This window comes from Natrix helvetica (genome assembly GCF_964273705.1).
Source record: "Natrix helvetica genome assembly, chromosome: Z".
Classification (NCBI taxonomy): Eukaryota; Metazoa; Chordata; class Lepidosauria; order Squamata; family Natricidae; genus Natrix; species Natrix helvetica.
This window is the reverse complement of record NC_138554.1, coordinates 48,356,972-48,378,105: the sequence shown is the minus strand read 5'-3', so window position 1 is coordinate 48,378,105 and position 21,134 is coordinate 48,356,972. Positions and strand designations below refer to the sequence as shown.

Genomic DNA, 21,134 nt, shown 5'->3' with positions numbered 1-21,134 from the left:
TAACAAAATGAGGTAGCCTTTGAATTAAGATGGCTTCAAGAGATCAGAAAGATTCCTGAAGAGATCGCAGAATGGAATGGAAGCAAGAAACAACACCTCAGAAACCTATTTAATCAGGGTTCCCCCCATCTTCAGGGGCTTTGCCATCAAATATAGCATGGGAAAGATCTGGCCAGAATATAGAGATGAGCCCCCTCCTCGTGGCATTTGGTCCTGTAATAGGAGTTGCCAGAATGATGCACAAAGACAGCACTGTTGATATCCGCATTGCCTAATGTCTGGATTGCATTTTGCATTTGTCTCCCTAATAACCAAGTGGCTACTACCCTAGCCTTACATAAGCCGCTGTTCTTTTAAACATTAATGGCTATCTTGTTTTCTCCAGAGAAAACTGCTGCACCTCAACTATTTTAGCACTGCAGGAAAACTGGGAATGATGTAATCCCTGCAATGGGAAAACGTCATGCTATCTTTGACTAGCTGCACTAGCAGGAGACCTTCCTTCCCCACCTCTCATGCAGCAGTTTAGAAAATATAAAGCACGTGACACTGTCGCCAGGAGTTCTCCCCCCCTCCCTTTCTTCGCCTATTGAACCGCTTTCTCGTGATGTCATCGCCCTTGATTGGGCGCGAATTTTCTTCTCCGCGCAATCTTTTCCCTCGGGCGTCCAAGCACAGAATTCTGGGTGATCGGATAGAAGTTTTGAAATAGACCCGCGTTGATTGCTGGGAATCGTAGTCTTTTCATGATGGGACGTCACCTTCGTTACCCGTCATCCTCTTTGGGCCTTGCTTCCTCTTCCTCCTCCTGCTAACCGTTTCGCTTTTCTGGTTTCCTTTTTTTGGTCCCTGTCAAAATGGCGGATCGTAGGAGACAGCGCGCTTCGCAGGATAGCAGCGAAGAGGATGAATCCGATTCCGCGCCTGGAAGCGCAGGTTCTTCCCCGCGCAGCGGCAGTCACCGCTTTGGCTTAGCCGGAGCGGCAAGCACCGCCGGTGCCACTGCTGGAACTGAAAATGTGGAGGCGCCAGTGACGGTTGGAGGTAGCCCGGCCGACTCGGAGTGTGTGAGTGGAAAGATCCGGAAGGGAAAGAGGGAACGGGAAAACCCTTAACGATCGGCTCCCCGCCTTCCTTTACATATTATAGCGGGGAGGCTTTGACTGCGATCCTCTCCTCGGGCGGCTCCTGCAAAGTTGGGAAGAGCCGGGGAGGGGAAAGTGGTTCTGAGCATGTGCAGAGTTCTCCTTTAATTCGTCGCTGACTAATAGCCCACCAGATTCCGCTTGGATGGGGTGGGGTGGGGGGGAAAGCTAGTATTTGGTTTTCTTTTCGATGCTTTCTCCATAGCCGTTCAGTCGTCTCGGAAGTAGATAGCCACCACTTCCGTTTGCGTGCTGCATTAAACAAAATTGTATCTGAGTGTAATACAGTATGCAGAAGGTGCGTACCTGGTATTCTAAGACACAAGGATGGTGGTGGTAAAGCACATTTCAATAATGGTATATTTTATTTTGCGGGTGTTTAAATTGAACTTCGTTTGTTAAGTCTCTCTGGGATTACACATACTCTTTTGGTTTCTAGTAGGTAAATAATATGTTTGAATGCATGTCACAACTGAATTTCTTACACGTGAGGTGTCTTTTTAAATAAGCATTGTGGTTTTTGTGTAATAAGTTATGAAAATGTGGTCCTGAATATTTTGTTGTGTTATTTTGAAACTGGAAATTTGTTAGGTTAACCATCCAAGTTGATACTGTAATTCTACTTTGAAAATAATTCTTGGTGAATTATAACAGGCATTTTATTGAAAGTTCAAATTCAGAAAAGGGGCTATTGTACAAATAAAAGATTTTGTTTGGTAGATAGAGGAATTAGTTATTATTTTACAATATATCTGTTACACTTACATTTAGCAAACCTACATTTAGTTTAACAAGTAGCAGTGTTTTCTGTATGATGATATTTTTTCATTTTGAACCTGTTTTCCGTAGTATTAAAAACTGTATAAGTACTTAGGAGTTAACATTCAGATCTTGCAGCTTTAATTTAGGCTTGGTGTACCTTTTTTGTATTTATATTATATGGTAATATTATATTACCATTGTGAACACCTGTAAGAAAGTAACATCTGTAAAATAATACCTTCACACATTCTTATTATCAGTTCTCTTGTATTTTTATAGAGACATAGATAACATTTATGTTTTTTAGGCACATAGAGGCTTAGATGTCTCAGGAACATCTAAGTTGCTAATGTGGACAACTGAATATAGACCCAGTTTTCATTTTTAAAAATGCACCTGGACAATGCATGTATTAAATAATAATTTTGGGTCCTAGCATTTTCCAAGAATTGCTAATTATCTCCAAGGGACATTTTTTCCCTAAAGAAAATTATTCATATTTTTGCTCTTATGAAGAAGATAAAATTATTCTAATGTTTCATTAGGCAGGATTTCCTGTAAGTGAAAGGAAAAATGCCTTTTTTTCTTTTGGAATATCCTGATGCTTTACTTACAATGTAGCAAAATAATTACTCCTAACAACAATCAGACTTAGTTTTAAATAACAGTAAAAAAACACATAAACAAGTTTAAGAATAAGAAAAATGACCAGATATCAAGAAAGAATGGAAAAATCTATGCCCTAAAATTTTGGGGGAGGTGGGGATTGTAGTGATAGATTATTCTTTGAAAGATTAAAAATGTGGCGATTTAAAGTAGTATTCCCCTATCATGTATCTATGAAAGATGCTGTCTGGAAATTTATGTATTTAATGCTTTTAAAATAAGTGAAAACGATAAAAGAACAATATATAAAGATAATTATGATGAAAATACATATGTACAGAAAAAAGCTCATAAGTATTTGAAAAGATGAAAAAAATATATAAAATGCAGCATGTCACAACAATAAACTTCGGGGAGAGGGGGCGGTCTATAAATTTAATTAAATTAAATTAAATAAACTTACAATTTTCTATATACTTATACTAATATTCAACTATGTATCTCTTTATTTCTAATATACTTAAATGAGTCCATATCTCATTATATTAGGGATAAAATATCTTTAGCCTGTTCTCTGATAGGTCACAAATGTAATGAGGTCTTCAGTCCATTTAGTGAATATAGCCATATCTTTGCCACAATATCAGTTTTTTGACCGTAGTAAGAACATGAACACTTAAATTGTTAAATTGTTTGCCTAGATACATAGTCAAGTGATTATCATCTTCTGAACATTTTACCTTTTGTTGCACAATCATATCTACTTTCCTCCCAAAACCTAGTAAGTATAGGACATTATAAAAACATGTGTTTTAAAGAAGCATTATCCTTTAACAAAAAGTTGTCTTAGTTCTTTTCTATAAAAATAATCCTGGATTCCATTAAATTTCAAATGATTCTTTGCTTTGTAAATTATAGTCTAAGGTTCATTGACATTCTTGTTATAGAAGTTAAGACACACTCCTATTGTGTAAGCAATATAGGACCCTCTAATTCTACTCCATTCAAACTTTGAATGGAAACTTTGATACAATTCCATCTCTTCCTAATATTTATATTAATAACCTGATAATGCATCTCTGTTATAGTTGTATGATTATTTGTTGCATTGACATGCTAATCATTCCTTAAGAAGTGCAATACTGTATACATAATACAATGTTTTCCTCAATAGTAGTTTGGCAGGTAGGCTACTAAGAAGTAATAACTGATATAAAATCATCTAATGAAGCACAAAGCCAAAAGAATTCTTAATTTAGATCTCCTCAAACTTTGCCTAATCTTAAAGTAACTATTATACTCAGTTGTTTAGAAAATAACCATGCTAAATTCATTCATCTATTTTTTTCATAATAAAATACATTCCTAGAGCAGTGTAATGTACCATATTTGCATCTGCCTATTTTCTTTCTTTGATAAATGTTTTCTTTCTCAAAACAGGAAAGTGAAGATGGCATAGAAGGACATGGTAAGTGATAGTAGCTTTTAACAGTAGTGATTGATGTTAGAAATATTAAATAATTACATAGCAATGTTTTTTAAATCATAAAATATTTGTTGCAAATTGGTATTTCTTATTCTACCCCTTCATTTTTGGTAATAAGTCTTTTTGTATAGTCTGTTTCTGTTATTAGCAGTAGAAGCAATATATGATCAATTACCTGGGCATAGGTTTGTTATTTCACAATATTCCACATTGTTTTTTGGCTACCATAGCAGGCTGCAGTTCTTCAAGATGGTTAGGGGCAATAATATAATTGAAAAGGACATGGATCACTGAGGCTAGTGTTTCCCAGTTTGAACACCAGCTACAGGTTGGCATAATTGTTATTGTCTCTAAGGCCAGGAAAAGAAGGATGAAGGTGAATGTTATCATCATACTAATGACACTCTTCCAATTCTCTGGGTGTAATGTTCCCACTTGAACAGAGGGGGGGAAATGGAAATATATGAGAGACCCATCACAAGTTTCTTGAAAACTTTCCAGTGCTATTTTAAATAGTTCTGCAGGTAGGAATGAAATCATCATCACATTGCAGCTCCAGTTTCTAACTCGCTGAGCCACTCCAGTAGTATCTATAATCAGTATTGTCAAGGACCACTGAAAATTTCAGAAAAACTAATACAACACTGTTCCAACTGCCACCTTCACATCTAAAATCATACTGAAATGATTCGTCCACCCCAAACGTGGGGAATGAGTGGCATTGTGATGTTCTTCGTGGTGGCCCATTCTTGCTTTGGGCAGCCTTGTTTTTTTCCTCAAGATCGGCAGGAGCCGTCACTTTGCCCCTCCATCTTTCTTCTGGGTCCAGCGTTTCAGGTTCTTCCCTTTTGGCTCCACGGTGAGCTCTCTCTGCTCAGAGGGACCTTGGAACTGAAAGCTTGGAGTTGATCCTCATTTTACAGACATCCCTGGAAGAGGCTTGCAAATGGCCTTTCTCTGTGCGTGATTAGAATAATTAGCTTATTCCAAGCTTACTGATACCAATAGTTAGGTAACCACCACCTTTTTCTTTCTTGCTGAAGAAAGTTGCACAACTTAATTCAAAATGATCGGCATTGGAAAAAGATTAGTTTGTACACCCATCCAATTAGACTTCCTTATTCGATCTTAATAGGCATAGTGGGCAAGAATCTAGAGAAAATAAATAGCAGAAAACAAAAGTATTTCATAGATAAGATTATTTTTAAGAGGGGGAGAAACATAAGAGTTCTGGAGTCATACTGAACAGCAAGTTAGGAAAAAAGGATAAAAGATCAGGGTATGAGAAAATGGTAGATATGGAAGAATTAAGATTGTAAAAGATCATGGATGATGAAGACTAACATTTTGTACATACGAACCATGAGTTTAGAAAGGATTCAAAAACAAACATGAAACAAATATAAGGATCGGTGAAGAGATAGCCCCCATGGGAAGGATGAACAATTTAATGCAGAGTTCTTAGAAGAGGATTTAATGTTAAAAGGAAAGATGTATTAGTCAACCAATTAGTGCTGTAGTTTTCTCTGAAATATATGCAGAGGAGCAATATTTTGTATTCGTTATGCTTTACAGAAAAAAACGGGATAGATGGAATATTCAAAACAAACAATATTAGATGAATGAACCAAAGATAAAACAAGGTTTTATATGTGAGCAAAAGGAATGGGTAATACAAATGGATTTGGAGGGCATGAATGAAATGATTGGGAGAAAATATAGGAATTAAATCTTTAAAACATTGCATTTTGGAAGATGTTTTTCACTTCAAACAACTCTTTATTTTTAGCTGTTCTCTCTGATTATGAAAGTGCTGAGGATTCTGAGGTGAGTTGAGGTCATACACATCATTTTATAATGTGCATGAATATGTAACACAGCAGTTGGATTTTTTAAAACTTGCTAGGTAGATTTAGAGACTGGGTTCAATAAGTACCTTTGGACAAATCAGGGCATGAAATGTTTACTTCCTTATCACGAAAGGCCATTCAGCTGTTTTCTTTAATATACTTCGTATATGTGGAGAGTCTCAGCCATTCAAGTCATGCATATTTCAGCAGTTCCAAGAAGGTTCCATACCCATTTGCATTATTCAGGTGATCCTGAGAGCACAGATAAATCTCCAAGTAGCCTCAATGACTCTCAGAAAGAGTACTAATGACCAGATGACTGTAACAAATATAAGGAAAGATACGGAATATCCTTCCATCCTTCACCATTCAGTCAGAACTGAAGAAGCTTCATGGATGAGAAGTGAAAAACAAAGTCCAGTTGCCTTTTGAAAAGATTTCTTTGGGATATATTCTGTAGTATATTTTTCTTTTACTTTGCAGCATTTAGGTTTTTGTGTTTTTTGCACATATATGGACTAGAAATGCATGCTTTGGATGTATGTTTTGTTTCTGCATATATTAAAGAAGGTATTAGATTACACCCAGTATAACATACAGTCTTGCAAAGTGTAAGCATAGACAAAATATTTGTTATTCTCCAGTCCGTCTAAATTGAACCAAATTGGATGTTTGTTTTAGGCTGAGGAAGGAGAGTACAGCGAAGAAGAAACAAATAAAATGGACTTAAAGCGGGACAGAAATGACACTGAATTGAGAACAAAAGCAGACAAAGGGGATGAGAAACCAGAATCAAAAGGCACAGTTGCAGGTGAAAGGCAGAGTGGGGATGGGCAGGTATGTTTTGCTGAATTTTGAGCTTAAGTATTAATTAACCTAGAAATTAAAATATGTATTTGTATTGTTTAACAAAATATTGTGGTCATAGAATGAAAAAAAACTTTATTTTTAAGTCATCACATTTCAGTAGATTTTTTCTCTCTTCTGCTTGTGTTATTTTTGGAGTTGCATTCTAAGCAAGTAATTTTGTAAGGATTTTATAAGCAATATTTTGTGTTTCCGATATTTGCAGCTAAAAAGAGAAGAGGTATCTTGGTTTAGTGTAGGAGCAATAAAACTCAGACATAATAATGAGCAGGGTATTATAATCAAATTTATCCATTGTTTTTATCATTCATTTTTCACCATTATTTTTAATTATAGTTCAATGCAACTTTTGACATTTTTTACCAACTTGTATTATAATTCATATTTTATGTATAATGAAATGAGTAATGTAAAAGTATTGTTTGAATAGCAACCATTCATTCAGCAACTATTGGAAGTTAGAACCACACTGAATGAAAGGTACTGATGCCTGGTTCCTTATTATGGTTATTGCACTGCTCTTGTGATAACGTGTTCAAAATTTGTGTGATTGGCAGCCCCCCCACAATTATGACCGTGGGAGTGTTTCAACTCCCCCACCCGCCTATCTTCCCCTATTCTCTGCTACACATATGACCAACTGGGTGCGCCACAGCAGGAGGAAGAGGAAGGCAACAAATATTCACTGGGCATGGCAGAGCTGGTGGAATGCATGGTGGTGGCAGCAGCGGCGGCTGGGGCTTTGCCTGGGGCTTGAGATGACATTTGGTGGCAGCACTGGTACTGCTGGGATAAAGGCTCGGGGATGGGGATGGCTTACTGAGATTGCTGAAAGCTTTGGACCTCTGGTTCAGCGGTAGTGCTGGTCCTGCTACTGCCATCAAGGAGTGCCCACTCTGCAGGGGAGCCAAGAGGACAGAGATGGGAGAAGATACGTTGGTGGGGAGAGTTACCTCACTGAAGCTCAGAGCTGGGAGGGACCAGGACGGCTTTGATGGGATGTGTCCTCAGCTAACCACTGGGAAGTGGTTAACCGTGGCAATGGAAACTAAGATTTTAATTGCTAAGCAATGCAGTCATTCATGGGACATTATACTTTACGATCATATCATTTAGTGATAGAAAACCCAATCTTAATTACATTATTGAGAATGATCTATATTACCTAAATACCATGCTAAAATAGTTTTCATTAATATCTATAAACAAAGATGTAGAGATTTTTAAAGAAGACTTATTTTAATTGACTACACATTATTCCTCCTGTTGTGACACATATTTCATCATTTATAATGCATATTATTTCCTAACATAATATTGAAATATGAACTCAATTATTGATTTAGCATTATAAATCAGGTATTTATCTTTTACATGACTTTCAAAGATTTCATATTAGTACTTTCAAAGGTAATTTAAAATGTTATGGTGATTGATTTATATTTGGTACAGGTAGTCTTCAACTTATAACCACATTTGAGCCTCAAATTTCTATTGCTAAAAAGACAGTTGCTAAGTGAGTTTTGCCTCATTTTACAATGTGAATTGCTGCAGTTAAATTAGGAACACAGCTGTTAAGTGAATCTGGCTATCCCATTGAGTTGTTTGTCATAATGTTGGAAAAGATCATCACGTGACTCTGGGACACTACAACTATCATAAATACACACCAGTTAGCAAGCATCCGAATTTTGATCACATGACCATGGGATGCTGCAATGGTCATAAGTGAAAAACTGTTATAAATCACTTTTTTTAGTGCTACTGTAACTGGTCACTAAACAAATGACTGTAAGTCAAGGGCTACCTGTAAGAATCCCCACTCATCTGTCCATCCAGTATTCATAATCATAACATCTGATCAACCACATTTTTAGTAAAGAAAACCATGGTTTTTGGGATATTAGTGTTGGGTTTTCAATAGGTCAGTGAGTGTTTGATTTCTCTCATTTTAGGAAAGCACTGAACAAGTTGAAAACAGAATTGGTAAAAAACTTCCTAAGCATCTAGATGATGATGAAGACCGGAAGAACCCAGCATACATACCTCGTAAAGGTCTTTTCTTTGAGCATGACCTCCGTGGACAAACCCAGGAAGAGGAAATACGGTAGGTGATAGTAACAGCAGGCAACAATTGTAGAAAGAATTCATAGGCAGGAACACTTTACTTGTGGGCACAACTGGCTGCTAACCGAAAAAGATATACAAACCACTAAAGAGGATTACATTTTAGCTTTTAAATTTTATCTCATTCTGAGGGTTATATAATGAGACTGAAGGAAAGTATGGAACCCACTCGTAGTCTTTTAGTAGTTATTGGATAATTAATTGCCATTGGGCAGCCATTAATAGGAGAGTACAGCTCTAAGGTGTTAATTTACAGTCACAACTATTTCCTTTGTCTCTCATGATAACTTCTTCCCAGATGAATTATCTTTTTTCTTGAGAAGCATAATAGCCTTTCTGAAATCTATGAAGATTTTTTTTAAATAAAACATTGCCAAGGATTTGGTTTTATTCTAAATTTTCCCTTGTGGAATCATATTTTTAGTGGTTCTGGCTTTAATTCACTGTTATATCAATGTTATAGAGCAGCAGTCCCCAAACTTTTTGGTACCCCCATACCCCAGTCTAATTGTTCTAATTCGAATTGTTTTTCTTTATCTTGCTACACAAGACCTAAGGGTCGGCAGCGTAAATTGTGGAAAGATGAGGGACGGTGGGAACATGACAAATTTCGAGAAGATGAGCAAGCACCAAAATCCAGGCAAGAGCTAATTGCTCTTTATGGCTATGATATCCGCTCGTCACACAACCCTGATGACATCAAACCCAGGAGGATGCGCAAACCAAGGTGAATTTGTAGAAGTGGGCCTGTGTACTTTTTATAGAATATTACTCTAGGGCTTGAATATTTTTTTCTGACCCTGAGAGAAAAACAATTGTGATGATGTATTGAACATAAAACATTCATTTCTGATCAATAGCATCTCCTCCATTTAGATTTGGGAGTCCACCACAAAGAGAATCCAATTGGTCCAGTGAACGACCAAGTAAGCCACCACGACATCAGAGTCTAGACAATACTTCTGTGGCACCTCGGACATTCATTAATCGAAACTCAGCGGGAACAGGACGGATGGCCAGTCCAAGGGCATTTCCCAAACCTAGTGGCTATAAAGATACTCGCCCAAGTTATCGAGCTGTGGATGTAAGTAGTCAACATGCACCTCGCTTCAATGAACAATCAAAGCCTGAGAGCAGTTACCGAGCCAGACGATCAGATCCAATCCCTGCAAGAGAGCCTTCTCCCAAATCTGAGATACCACCTATTCAAAACAGCCCTGTTAAAAAAGAAGAAGTTGTTTTGGAAAATCAAACTCCACCTGCAGATGTTCTACAGACACAGCCAGATAGGCCTGTGGAAAAAAAATCCTATTCTCGTGCAAGAAGGAGTCGGAACAAAGCAGGTGAGACAGGAAAACTGGCAGATGAAGTTCCACCTCCATCAGGGTTGATGCCGGCACCATTAAAAACTGCTGATATTATACCATCACCTCCTTCAGCAAAGACTGGTAATTGGGAAGTACCTGTTGAGGCAAATCTGGATGGTCTTGAACAAGACATGACTCAGTTGAATATGACAGAACAAAACTGGAATCAAGGGCAACCCCAGTTCATACCACCACAGGGTAAGTGATATACTAAAGCAAGGAAAAATAATTTTGTTTACAGAATATATAAACTAGACAACTGCCCTCTCTTAATCATTTCAGAGATCTTTTCTTACCCAAACAGTGAAACAGAATGACAATGAGTAGGCAAAACATCAGTGGGAGCAAGTATAACTTCTGACTTCTTGCTGTATTTCCTTGTGGGAGGGAAACAAAGCTTTCCTCTCTCCCTCCCTCTCCCCTGCCTTCCTTCTCTCTTCCTTTCCCTCCTTACTCAACCTGCACTCCTCCCTCCCTCCCCAGAATTCCTGCTTGAGGTAAGCTTGCAGGGAAAATGTCAGTGGGAAAGCCACGAGCTGGAGGGAGAACAAGTGCTCGTGCAACGTCTCTTTCCAGCCGGGCAGAGCGCCATGCGGCTTAGCGCCTTTGGGATATTACTGTGTCAGTGAGTGGCGCTCTGCCCGGCTAGAAAGTGGGGTTGCCGGGCGGCTGCTCATGAGTGTGGTCACCTCGTGGCGGCTTTTTGTGCTGCTGCGACAGCGCAACACAGCCGTTTGGCCCTGAGGCTGTGCCCTTCTCTTTGGGCGCCTGCTCGCAAGAGAGCAGCCACCCGGCAACCCCAAATTAGTAAGCCCCCCCCCAATAATAAGGCCCAAGCAAAATGGGGGGGTTCAAAAGAAAATAAGACCCTGTCTTATTTTCAGGGAAATACTGTACTACTTCCTCCTATTTTCCCCACAACAACAACCCTATGAGATAGTTTGGGCTGAGAGGGAGTGATTGGCCCAAAGTCAGCCAGTTGGCTTTCATGTCTAAGGCAGCATTGGAACTCAGTCTTCTGATTTCTAGACCAGCCCTTTAACCACTCAGTTCTTCCTCAATAGCCTATTGAGTGACATTTGATCTGAGCTATTAATCATCTGGAATTCTAATATTATTCCATTGTTCATTTGTGTGGCTTTCTTGTTGAGACACACAAGTGCTTTATCATTGCTTTCTGCACTGAATGGAATGATGCTATTATCACTTAAATGAATTTGCTGCTGTCACTTAAATAATCATCTGGCTCCAGCATCGTTTTATATTGCTGCTGCTCAATTTGGCTGGCTTTAGCAGGGCAGCTGGGGTGACTTGCATGCCTTGAATGACCCTGCTGGGAGTACCGTATTTTTCACTCCATAAGATGCACACCTCCCCCCCTCCCAAATGTGGGTGGAAATATCTGTGCATCTTATGGAATGAACATGGGCGAATGGCAGCAGCAATCCCCGCCGCCTGGAACAGTTGATTGGCTGTATTCTGGGAGGCCAATCCAACCGCCGATCAGCACTGAAATCTTCAGCGGAAGCAGCAGAAACGAAGGAGGCAGCTGACCAGGCTGTTTGCTGCAATGATGCTAGCCAGATGAATACCAAATGGATGCTGGGAGGCAGAGGCAGATTTTTTTTTCTTGTTTTCCTCCTCTAAACCTAGGTGTGTCTTATGATCAGGAGCGTCTTATGGAGTGAAAAATACAGTATACACTCTTGGCATACATTCCCAGTCTCATTCCTTCTAGGACCATTCCCTGCCATGTGGCAGCATGGGAGAATTTGGGCAGAACCTCATCAAAGTCAACAGCATTTGCCTTTTTCATATTATCTAGGACAGTGATAGCTAACCTTTTGTGGACCGAGTGCCCAAAGTGTGCGCCCCAACCCCCAAAGCCCCACACATGCACAGCAGAGACCCTCCCATAGGTGCCTCGCACATGCACAGCAGAGACCCAACAACCAGCTGGTCGGCATGGGCGACGAAGCTGAAGTAGAGCAATGACTCGCATGACCAGAGAGTGGCCACTGTGTACTACCTGTAACACACATGCCATAGGTTCACCATCATGGATCTAGGACATCTCCAAACCTGCTTTCTGTTTTTAAATTTTTCTTAAGGGTAAAGCTGAAGAATATTGATGTTTCCTTTCTCCTTTGTCTTTCCTAATAGGTTTGCCTAATCAGATGCACATTGGAGCAGCCCCACCTCCTCAGTTCAACAGGATAGAAGACATGGTAACATTCTATTTATTTTTCTTGCTTCTGAAATGATGGGTTCAATTGGCAACTGGAATGCAGACAATAGTAGTAGAATTTCCCATCAAAGGAATGAGTATCAAGCAACAGGATCAGTCTAGCAATTTGAGCTTTGTGGGATACTGGGTTTGCAATAGATTCATCTAGCTTTGATTTAATGTTTTTGGGAAACAAAATGATAGACAAGATGGGATACCAATTGGACCCAATCCTCCCTATATACTGTTGGAAAGAAACATTAATGTATTGTAAAAAAAGGAGAAGAACAGTCAATCATTTCTGGGCAAAGTTTGACACAGGCTTCATGTCTCTCCTGCAAAACATTTTGCCACTCTGAGCCTCTAAGAATAGGAAAACTAGGAATTGAAAAAAAGAAGAATATGGGGTTCATCTCTCAGCATTATCCACTTTTAAGGATATACAACATTCAAGCAAACCTTAATAATTGGAAGATCTTTCTAATGCTAACAAAGCTCATCACAAAGGAAAAGATTTCACTCTGGTAATCTTTTAAGAAATTAGACATTGCTATGCTTTTTTCCAGGGGGTTCAAGCTGGGCGTGCAAAGCGCTACTCATCACAGCGTCAGAGGCCTGTCCCAGAACCTGCTCCACCAGTCCATATAAGCATAATGGAAGGGCATTACTATGATGCACGTGAGTGCAAAGTGTTCATTAAAAGGATTTTTATATCTGTTTTGGATTGGGTTTTGCAGTATTGTGGACTACATATCATTTTCTTAATCTTAAACCCTGAAGGACTTATTCAGGGAAGTACCATTATATTAGTACATATGAACATGGGGAAAGTTAAGGAACTCTCAATTGGATACTGAATAAGTATTTTTTCTAAACCGCAAGGGCTTTTGCCTCTTGTAAGATAGAAAAGGATTTCTGGAAGCTTGCTCCTTGTTAGAAAAAACTGCTTATTTCTAAAACTTAGAATGTTATCATTTTTTATGTATTTCATGTGCATCTTGCCTTTGATCTGACACATTTGATAGAATGCATGTCTTGTCCTGTTTGAGTTACAGGTACTCCTTGAGTTATGACTACTTTTCCAGCAACTATTCAAAGTTAGGATAGTGTCAGACGGGATATACTCACAATCAGTCTTCAGGTTTGCAGTCACATGAATGCAATCTTGTTGCTTTGTAAACTGAGCTGCAATTAAAATTTGTAGTGTTCCACAATCACGCAATAACCATTTGCAACCTTTCCTATTGGCTTTCCCTAAGCATAGTGAATAGGGAAGAGAGCAAGAGATCACAAGTCATTCCCGCAAGTCACTCTCACTTCTGCTGCTTTTTTTGTCCCACCTGTGTTCCAAAGTGCCCATCCACAGCACCCACCTGCCTGCAGTTCATAGCAACTGCCTGCAGCATCTATTTGCTTGCTTGTGCTTCATAACCTTACCCTCCTGCCTGCGCTCAGGAGCACTCACCTGTGACACTGTCTCACTTGCCTGTATCCATAGCACCCACTCATGACACCTACCTGTCTACTCATACTGCATAGCTTTCACTTGCTGGCCTGCTTCCCTGGATTCCCATCTCTTCCCAGTGGTCCTTGCTTAACAACTCACGTAATCCTCACTTAACAATAGCAACAAGGATGGATGGGATTGCCAATGCTACATCGTGTGACTGCATTGCTTAGTGATGGAAATTTTGGTCCTGTTGCCATTGTAACCCGACGACTACCATATTTTTTGGTGTACAAGACGCACTTATTCCCTCCCCAAAGTGGGTGGAAATGTCTTTACGACTTATACAGCAAAGAGAATGTTGCCAAAACGCCGCCCACTCACCTGCCTCCATTCTTCGGTTTTTGCCTCCCAGCAATTTGCCTCCTTGCAGCAAACAGCTTCAACATAGCCTGATTTAGCATGAGCAGCTGATTGGCGGTTGGATTTGCCTCCCGGAATACCGCCTATCAGCTGTTCCAGGCTGCGGGGATTGACTTGAACCCAGTTTGCTGCTCTAGTTACTAATGTACTGAACTGTTTAAAAATTATGTTGTTATTGTTACTTTGCCTGATGACAACTGAGGTTTCTTTTTACTTTGTTTTCAAAATAATAATTACTTCTATCAGTGTTAAAAAGATAATGTCTAATGATTTGTCCTTACAGTACAGTTCCAAGGTCCAATTTATACACATGGTGAAAATCCTACACCGCTTCCTCCTCAAGGGGTGATTGTTCAACCAGAAATGCATCTTTCACATCCAGGTAGGGACTGATTTTTCATAGCTCCTCTTCTCTCCTTCATTTTTTTCTAATATTTCCTTTGTACTTTAGTTTTACCAGCTTTTTAGAAATATCCTCAAATTCCTGCAGTGCAACACATATCTCTTGAGATACATTTCAACAAATACATTGTTTGCCGTTAACAACAATAAACTGAAATAGTTTTATCATCTCTAGCACATGGTTGCTCTTCTGCATTAAAGAAAATATTAATTCGGTAAGGAAATTGAGGAAGATGGAAAGTACTGTTTGGAGTGACAAAACTCTTTGGCGCTACTACAAAGCTTTACTTTTTTATACATTATAAATGACACAAGGAAGCTTTGGATTCTATTGTATCATTTTGCTATATTGCGAAAGCTTTTATAAGTATCTAAATGATAAAGCTCCAAAACTGAGTTTTGGCAATTCAGATATGTCAGGCAAACAAAAAATGGGGGGTGGGAGTGGATTTTTTAATGTTCTCTCTAAGCAATAAAATCCAATTTGAGTTTTGCAAGCTGGAATGATTTTAATTGAAGGAAAATAAAACTTGTAACTTGAGATTGGATTTATTGGAACTATAAAGTTGAAGGTAAAGGACTTTGTTTTTTGTAAAACATTTGATCTTTGGAAAAGGAGAACATTCAGAATAATTGGTTTCTCACATATTTGATGCATTTGATTACATTTTTACCTTTCAGTTTTGGAGAGAGGAGAACCTATACTTACTTCAGGTCCTACCACTGGCAAGGAAAGACACTGTCTTTTACTATGTCTATCTGATATTTTTAAAAGTTTGTTTTTCTCTTTTCTTGGATGCCTTAAAATTTAATGAACTGGCATGGGTGGCATGCACCAGATCCCTTTGATTAAATTTTTAAAAAAATTGGACCAGGAAACATGTCTTGCATCATGGAATGAAATCCCTCTGAGATCTAAGTGGCTCCCACCCTAACAATATTCCAGAAAACCTTCACAATCTGGCTGTTTTGGGTTAGGGTGGATGGAGTCTTCTTTTGGATGATTTTTTTGTACTAATCTGTATTGACTCTTGATACTGTCTTCATTATTCTAATTTATTGTGCTTTTATTTTCTTCCTTGCCCAGATATGTTTTGTAGTCAGGCGGTGTCTAAATGTAATGAAATAAATAACTGCACAAGAAGAAAGAATTTTAAAATGTATACAGAGTGAGGGGGAGAGATATTCTGATCCTTCTGTTAATCAAGTAGATTAACCTTTGAAAATCAATCTCTGCAAGCAAAAAACAGGGATACATGTGGTATATAGTAGACGTTTGTTCCAGTGACTTATTCTTCTTAGCAGCCAGATGGATCAATTATTCTTTTAAGTGAGCAGATATATTATGATGTTATCTATTCCATCTTTGCTTCCTGATAGCATTTTGATTTCAGGATTGGTTGACTACATTATCTGTCTTTGCCAGGATTGCATCCACATCAGACACCTGCACCTCTGGCTAATGCTGGCTTATATCCTCCTCCTGTCTCCATGCCCCCTGGGCAGCAGCCACCACCACCACCACCACCACCACAACAGCTGTTAGCACCAACCTACTTTCCCCCTCCTGGAGTAATGAATTTTGGCAATCCCAGTTACCCCTACCCTCCAGGACCACTTCCACCTCCCCCACCTTCCCACCTGTATCCTAACACACAAGTAAGTCTACTTATGGTTTGCTTTTAAATCCAGGCCTTTTGGGGGACTTTTTTTCTGAAAGAAGAAAAACATGAATTGATGATTTATGGATTTGAAGATTTAAAAAGATGCAGATTAAAGGAGAGGCTGAGAAGATTTGTAAAATATTTAAGAGGGACAATATGATTATAATTAATCTGTTAAAAAATGGTTGAAAGTCATTTATATATTTCTTAACTATAGCTTTCTTTTTCTTTTCTTTGACTTGTTTTTTCCCCTTTCTATTTGTTTTTTATATGAAAATGTTTAATAAATCTAAATTAAAAATTGCTGAAATTTAATGAAAAATGGTAGTAGTACATACTTTAATAAGCAATTTCAAAATGAATTATTATTCATTTATCAATTTAACCAAAGTTGTACAGTTACCCATCTAACCCCAAAAGGATTCTAGTGGTACAGATTAATTTTGCTTTTTAGAGATATAATTTAATGATTATCACTCAGTCAATAGATAAACAGAAACATATGTGTTGCATATGGAGAACATGAAAGCAAGGAGGATATAGTCATTAAAGTCCGGATTACAAACTGGGAGACTGTGAACCCATCTGGATGACCTTGGCCCAATCGCTCCTTCTCAGCCCTAGGAAGAAGGCAGTGGCAAACCACTCCCAAAATTCTTGCCATGGTAGGGATTGGTCTAGGCAGTCACCAGAAGTTAGCACTGACTCAAAGACAATCCTCTCTAGAAGTTATGGTTATAATGAAGTAATGAAAACTTGATAGCTTTTTTAATTATAAACTATATTAATTGATGTAGAATTGATAATTCTGAAGTAATTATTAAATACACTGATTTTCCAAATGAGCTGAAAAGTAGACCTACTATCTCAGTGAGATATCTAACTCATTTGTCTTTGGACATAACCAGAATAGTGGTGAAGGGATAAAATAAATATTCATTGTATAGAGACAAACAGTAATTAAATATGATGAATTACAATAATGCAGGAAGGAAATAATGCAACAACCTGATGGCTAAAGAATGAAGTGCATTGTTTGCTTAGAATATACTGTATTCTTAAGAAAATATTTCTCTGCAAGTTTTAATAAAATGTTTGTATTTCAGTAGGCAGTTCAAAACTTTTTTTAATATATAATGTTGATATTTTATAATTTTATAATTGTGAAATTATGCTGTCTTTTTAACTCAGTGAGTTTCTAACTAACATGTCTGCGTTTTGAATTTCAGTGAATTAAATATACATACATACATACATACATACATACAATAACATTTTGAAACAAATCAATCCTTTTTCTTTCTTTCCTTTTGGTTTTCCAGGCTCAGTCTCAGGTGTATGGAGGGGTCACCTACTACAACACAGTTCAGCAGCAAGTGCAGCCCAAACCTTCACCTCCCCGAAGAGCCTCCCAGCCAGTCACTATCAAGCCACCTCCTCCTGAGGTCTGTTATTTCCCCCCCGTCTCTTCCTAGTTTACTATTGTATCTGCTTCACTGGAAGAATTGTCCTTAGTAATGAGAGTGCCGATCTCTCCACCTGATTGATATGTTGCAAGCTCTAGTTTCTTAATACAGATTGTAAATAGGTTTCATGTTAACATCTATGAAGATTTTAAAAAATAAACATAGAAGTTAAAATCAAGCTTGATGTCTAGATCCTGTTTGACTAAACTAAAAATGTATTTTAAAATTCATCTTTTTAATTGCAGCTTCACTGTTTGAGAGATTACCTAACAATAAATCTGAATGAACTTTTTTGTGCAATGTATAAATGAACGTACCACTATTTAATTGATCTGACAAAAGCTTCACTGTTTGTGTTTTATCTTTATTTGGTGTGTTATTTCTTTATCTGAAAATATGTGAGGCCATATTGCTATATCAGTACAATATTAACATTGCTCCAAAATGTGTGAAGGTAAAACATTCCCCTTTTTAATATGTAGAAAAGAATCTATAATTCTACCCCATTTCTTTATTTTGAGAGCACCATTTGAGATAAATTTCTGAAACTTTTAATAGAAAATGGGAATAACTATTATTTTTGGTTTCTTGACTTAATAGTTTTATGATTAGTTGTTCAGTTACTGTAAATTAAATTCAGATTTTTTTTAATTTGCTGATTTCATGTTAAATTGTTGAATTGACAGGTAGCAAAAGTTAGTAATGTTAAGGACTTATGATAATATATTTGTATTAACAATTGTTAACTTCTGACTATTCTCTAGATAAATATCAACTAAACTCACAATTTGTGACTGGGCCGCACCGTTTCAGACTGAGGCTGGGCATTTCCCAACAGAATGTTTCTTAAAACTCCCTCCTTCCATGTAGGCAGGTAGAATGTTGCAAAGAATGCTAAGTTAAATTGTTCTGCAGGAATATTACTTGTAAGGAGTTCTGTGGTTGTACACAGTGATAAAACAAGAGTTATGTACTTGTGTGTAGTGGCCAATAACAAGGATGCTGTTTAATAAAGGGGAAATGATGATGAAGAATTTGACTGAATCTTGGCAACAATAAGCTCTGTCTTACACTGATTGATGATTGTTTAGACTAGAGAATAGGACCCCTTTATGTATCTTCTACTGTAGGCTGGATGATATCATGGTGCTGAGACTAACCTTCCTCCTTTCACAGGAATTAATTAATTCAAAAGCCATTTCAAAGCATCACAAATGCTTTGAAGCAGCTCCTATGGGGAGCAACTTAACTGTCTGCTCTCAGCCAGCTTCATACAACCCACAACACTTGTTTGAAAGGGAAAATAGGCATGTGGCTGAAGTGGCAGGGAGTCAATGCTTGCCTGTGCTCCTAACTCAGGACCTCTTTTGACAGACATATTTGCAGTTTCTTCTTGGGAAAAGTGTCGGAGTAGGTAAGATATCACTTCAAGAAAGAGTTACTTCTCTGCAAACAAGTGTAGTGGGTAAGGGGCTTCATACTATCGGCTCCAAAGCCATATTAATGAAAGAGTTCTGCTCTTTTCCTCCCTCTCATTTTTATCTAGGATGGCAGAAATGAAAAGTCCAAAGAAAGAAGCAACATTTAGAGAATTTTACATCTTGCTGATTTCAGTAGAGTTCCAGAGCTGGCCCTGTGGAAGACAGAAGACAGCTCCTTTGTGGAATCTCTCCTCTCTTTTCCCTTGGTAATGAATGATGCACAGGGGTGTAGGTACATCTGCCAGGCCATATCAGTATTATATCTGAGGCAAGATGTCTATCAGAAGTGTATCAGCAAAATCAGATATTTTTGCAGTTCCCCCTTTTTTCCTGGTGTATTGTTCTTTGCAAGATACATGTGATCAATGAAAGAGGAGCAATTCTACTTTATTCCTTACTAAATGTGACAATTTTTAAGTGTCAAGCTACATCTATTCAGCACATCCCTATGTCCATTTCTCATTCAATGTACCTGTCCCTGCTTTATTTCTGTTCTGTTTAACTGGTTTGTTAGCTTGAGTTGTAGGGATTTGTTTTCCCTGGCTATGTTTTTCCCCAACAATACAGTTTTTAAATAAAATACTATTTTATGCAAGATTATGCATTTGGGTAGTTAATGCCCTACAATAACCTTAAAAGTTAGACATTTTATGCTCCAAACAGTCTCTGGTGCATTGTTAGAAGGCAGAAAATATATTTGTTCTTTGAATAGCACTATCTATTCTTTAGGACTCTAAATCAGCATTTCTCAGCCTTGGCAACTAAGCTGTGTGGATTTTAGCTCTGAGAATTCCCACCCAGCAATCTAGCAGGTATAATTCTCGACACTGAAGTTCACAATGTTTAAAGTTACCAGAATTGAGAAAACTGTTCTTAAATGATGCCTTGCAGATATCTTTTTCTTGCCTGCTCTTTGCAGCTTACATTTCCCTATCCAGGCTGCATGGCTTCCACTCACCTCTTATAATCCTCATAAACTTTGAATGTACTTGATTTGCTTACAGAACCATAGTAGAAAATGGTCATTTGGGCAGGAGGAATTTGATTGCCATTGAACTAATCTTTGGTGAAGTTTTCAGAAAACATTCTGGATCTCTCTGCCTTTTTTTTTTTGTGCATGTGTAAATTTCTACTTGGAATGTACCAGGACCTATTTAAAAAAAAATATTTTAAAAAGCAGTTTAGCTAACATTTGAAGAAGGAAAAACCTGTATGATGAAAATATATTTGGTTTTTTTCTGCCTTAATGTTTAAATGTATTCTTTTAACATCAGTCTTGAATCTTAGACCTAAGGACACTGTGATAGTTAATTCTTGTTAATAAAATTTTTTTGTTCCTGTTTGTTCAAGTGCTTTTTTGTGCTAATAGTACTGCAAATGTCCGATGCTCAGTAGAAGTTTGTCTATTAATCATTTTCATCTATCCTCAGCCAGCCTGCTTCCTTCCTGCTTATTTAGAACCAGTTCTCATGATGGTATTAGTTGTCAGTCTCCTCTATCAATAACTTAGCCTTGTATTAGTATACAGGTGCTTCTCTAAAAACCTTCGTATTTGTATAATATAAGATGTTTTGATCCACTTGAATTGTAGTTGACTTTTTCCAGTCAAAAGTCACATTTAATATTATTTTGCAGATTAAGAACTATAGTGTGGGGTGGGGAGTTCAGAAATTTTATTTCCTTTAAAAAAAACTATGATAGCCTGTTTCAAGGTTTATATTTCAGTGTTTAATGTTTTCCACTCCAAAATGGCAAGTAATTATGCAATCAGATTTAAGTTTGAGGGTGACTGGAGGACTCAGGGTATAAAAGAT

General features: G+C 37.9%; 1 protein-coding gene across 4 annotated transcripts; it reads left to right on the top strand.

The window, feature by feature from the left end:
* The first annotated feature begins 799 nt into the window (after positions 1 to 799).
* On the top strand, positions 800 to 19,665 carry CASC3 (CASC3 exon junction complex subunit). 4 transcript variants are annotated; one of them, XM_081932108.1, is made up of 14 exons: positions 801 to 1,067; positions 3,954 to 3,981; positions 5,789 to 5,826; positions 6,531 to 6,686; positions 8,672 to 8,823; positions 9,394 to 9,570; positions 9,720 to 10,408; positions 12,374 to 12,438; positions 13,004 to 13,115; positions 14,591 to 14,689; positions 16,136 to 16,368; positions 17,696 to 17,818; positions 19,214 to 19,253; positions 19,386 to 19,665. In XM_081932108.1, exons 1-14 carry the CDS (start codon positions 858 to 860, stop codon positions 19,397 to 19,399), a joined length of 2,136 nt encoding a protein of 711 aa, XP_081788234.1. In that variant the 5' UTR covers positions 801 to 857; the 3' UTR covers positions 19,400 to 19,665. The 4 variants fall into 4 exon arrangements, with proteins under 4 accessions (XP_081788233.1, XP_081788234.1, XP_081788235.1 ...); XM_081932107.1 differs by having other exon boundaries at positions 800 to 1,067; positions 19,214 to 19,665; XM_081932109.1 differs by lacking the exon at positions 19,214 to 19,253.
* The last annotated feature ends 1,469 nt before the right edge of the window (positions 19,666 to 21,134 follow it).

What these genes read in the sequence shown, in the direction of transcription:
- CASC3 (XM_081932107.1), top strand. Translation starts at nt 858, where the DNA reads ATGGCGGATCGTAGGAGACAGCGCGCTTCGCAGGATAGCAGCGAAGAG. An exon ending in GGCAGAGTGGGGATGGGCAG is followed by an intron (nt 6,687 to 8,671) that starts GTATGTTTTGCT and finishes CTCTCATTTTAG; the next exon opens with GAAAGCACTGAACAAGTTGA. An exon ending in CCAGTTCATACCACCACAGG is followed by an intron (nt 10,409 to 12,373) that starts GTAAGTGATATA and finishes CTTTCCTAATAG; the next exon opens with GTTTGCCTAATCAGATGCAC.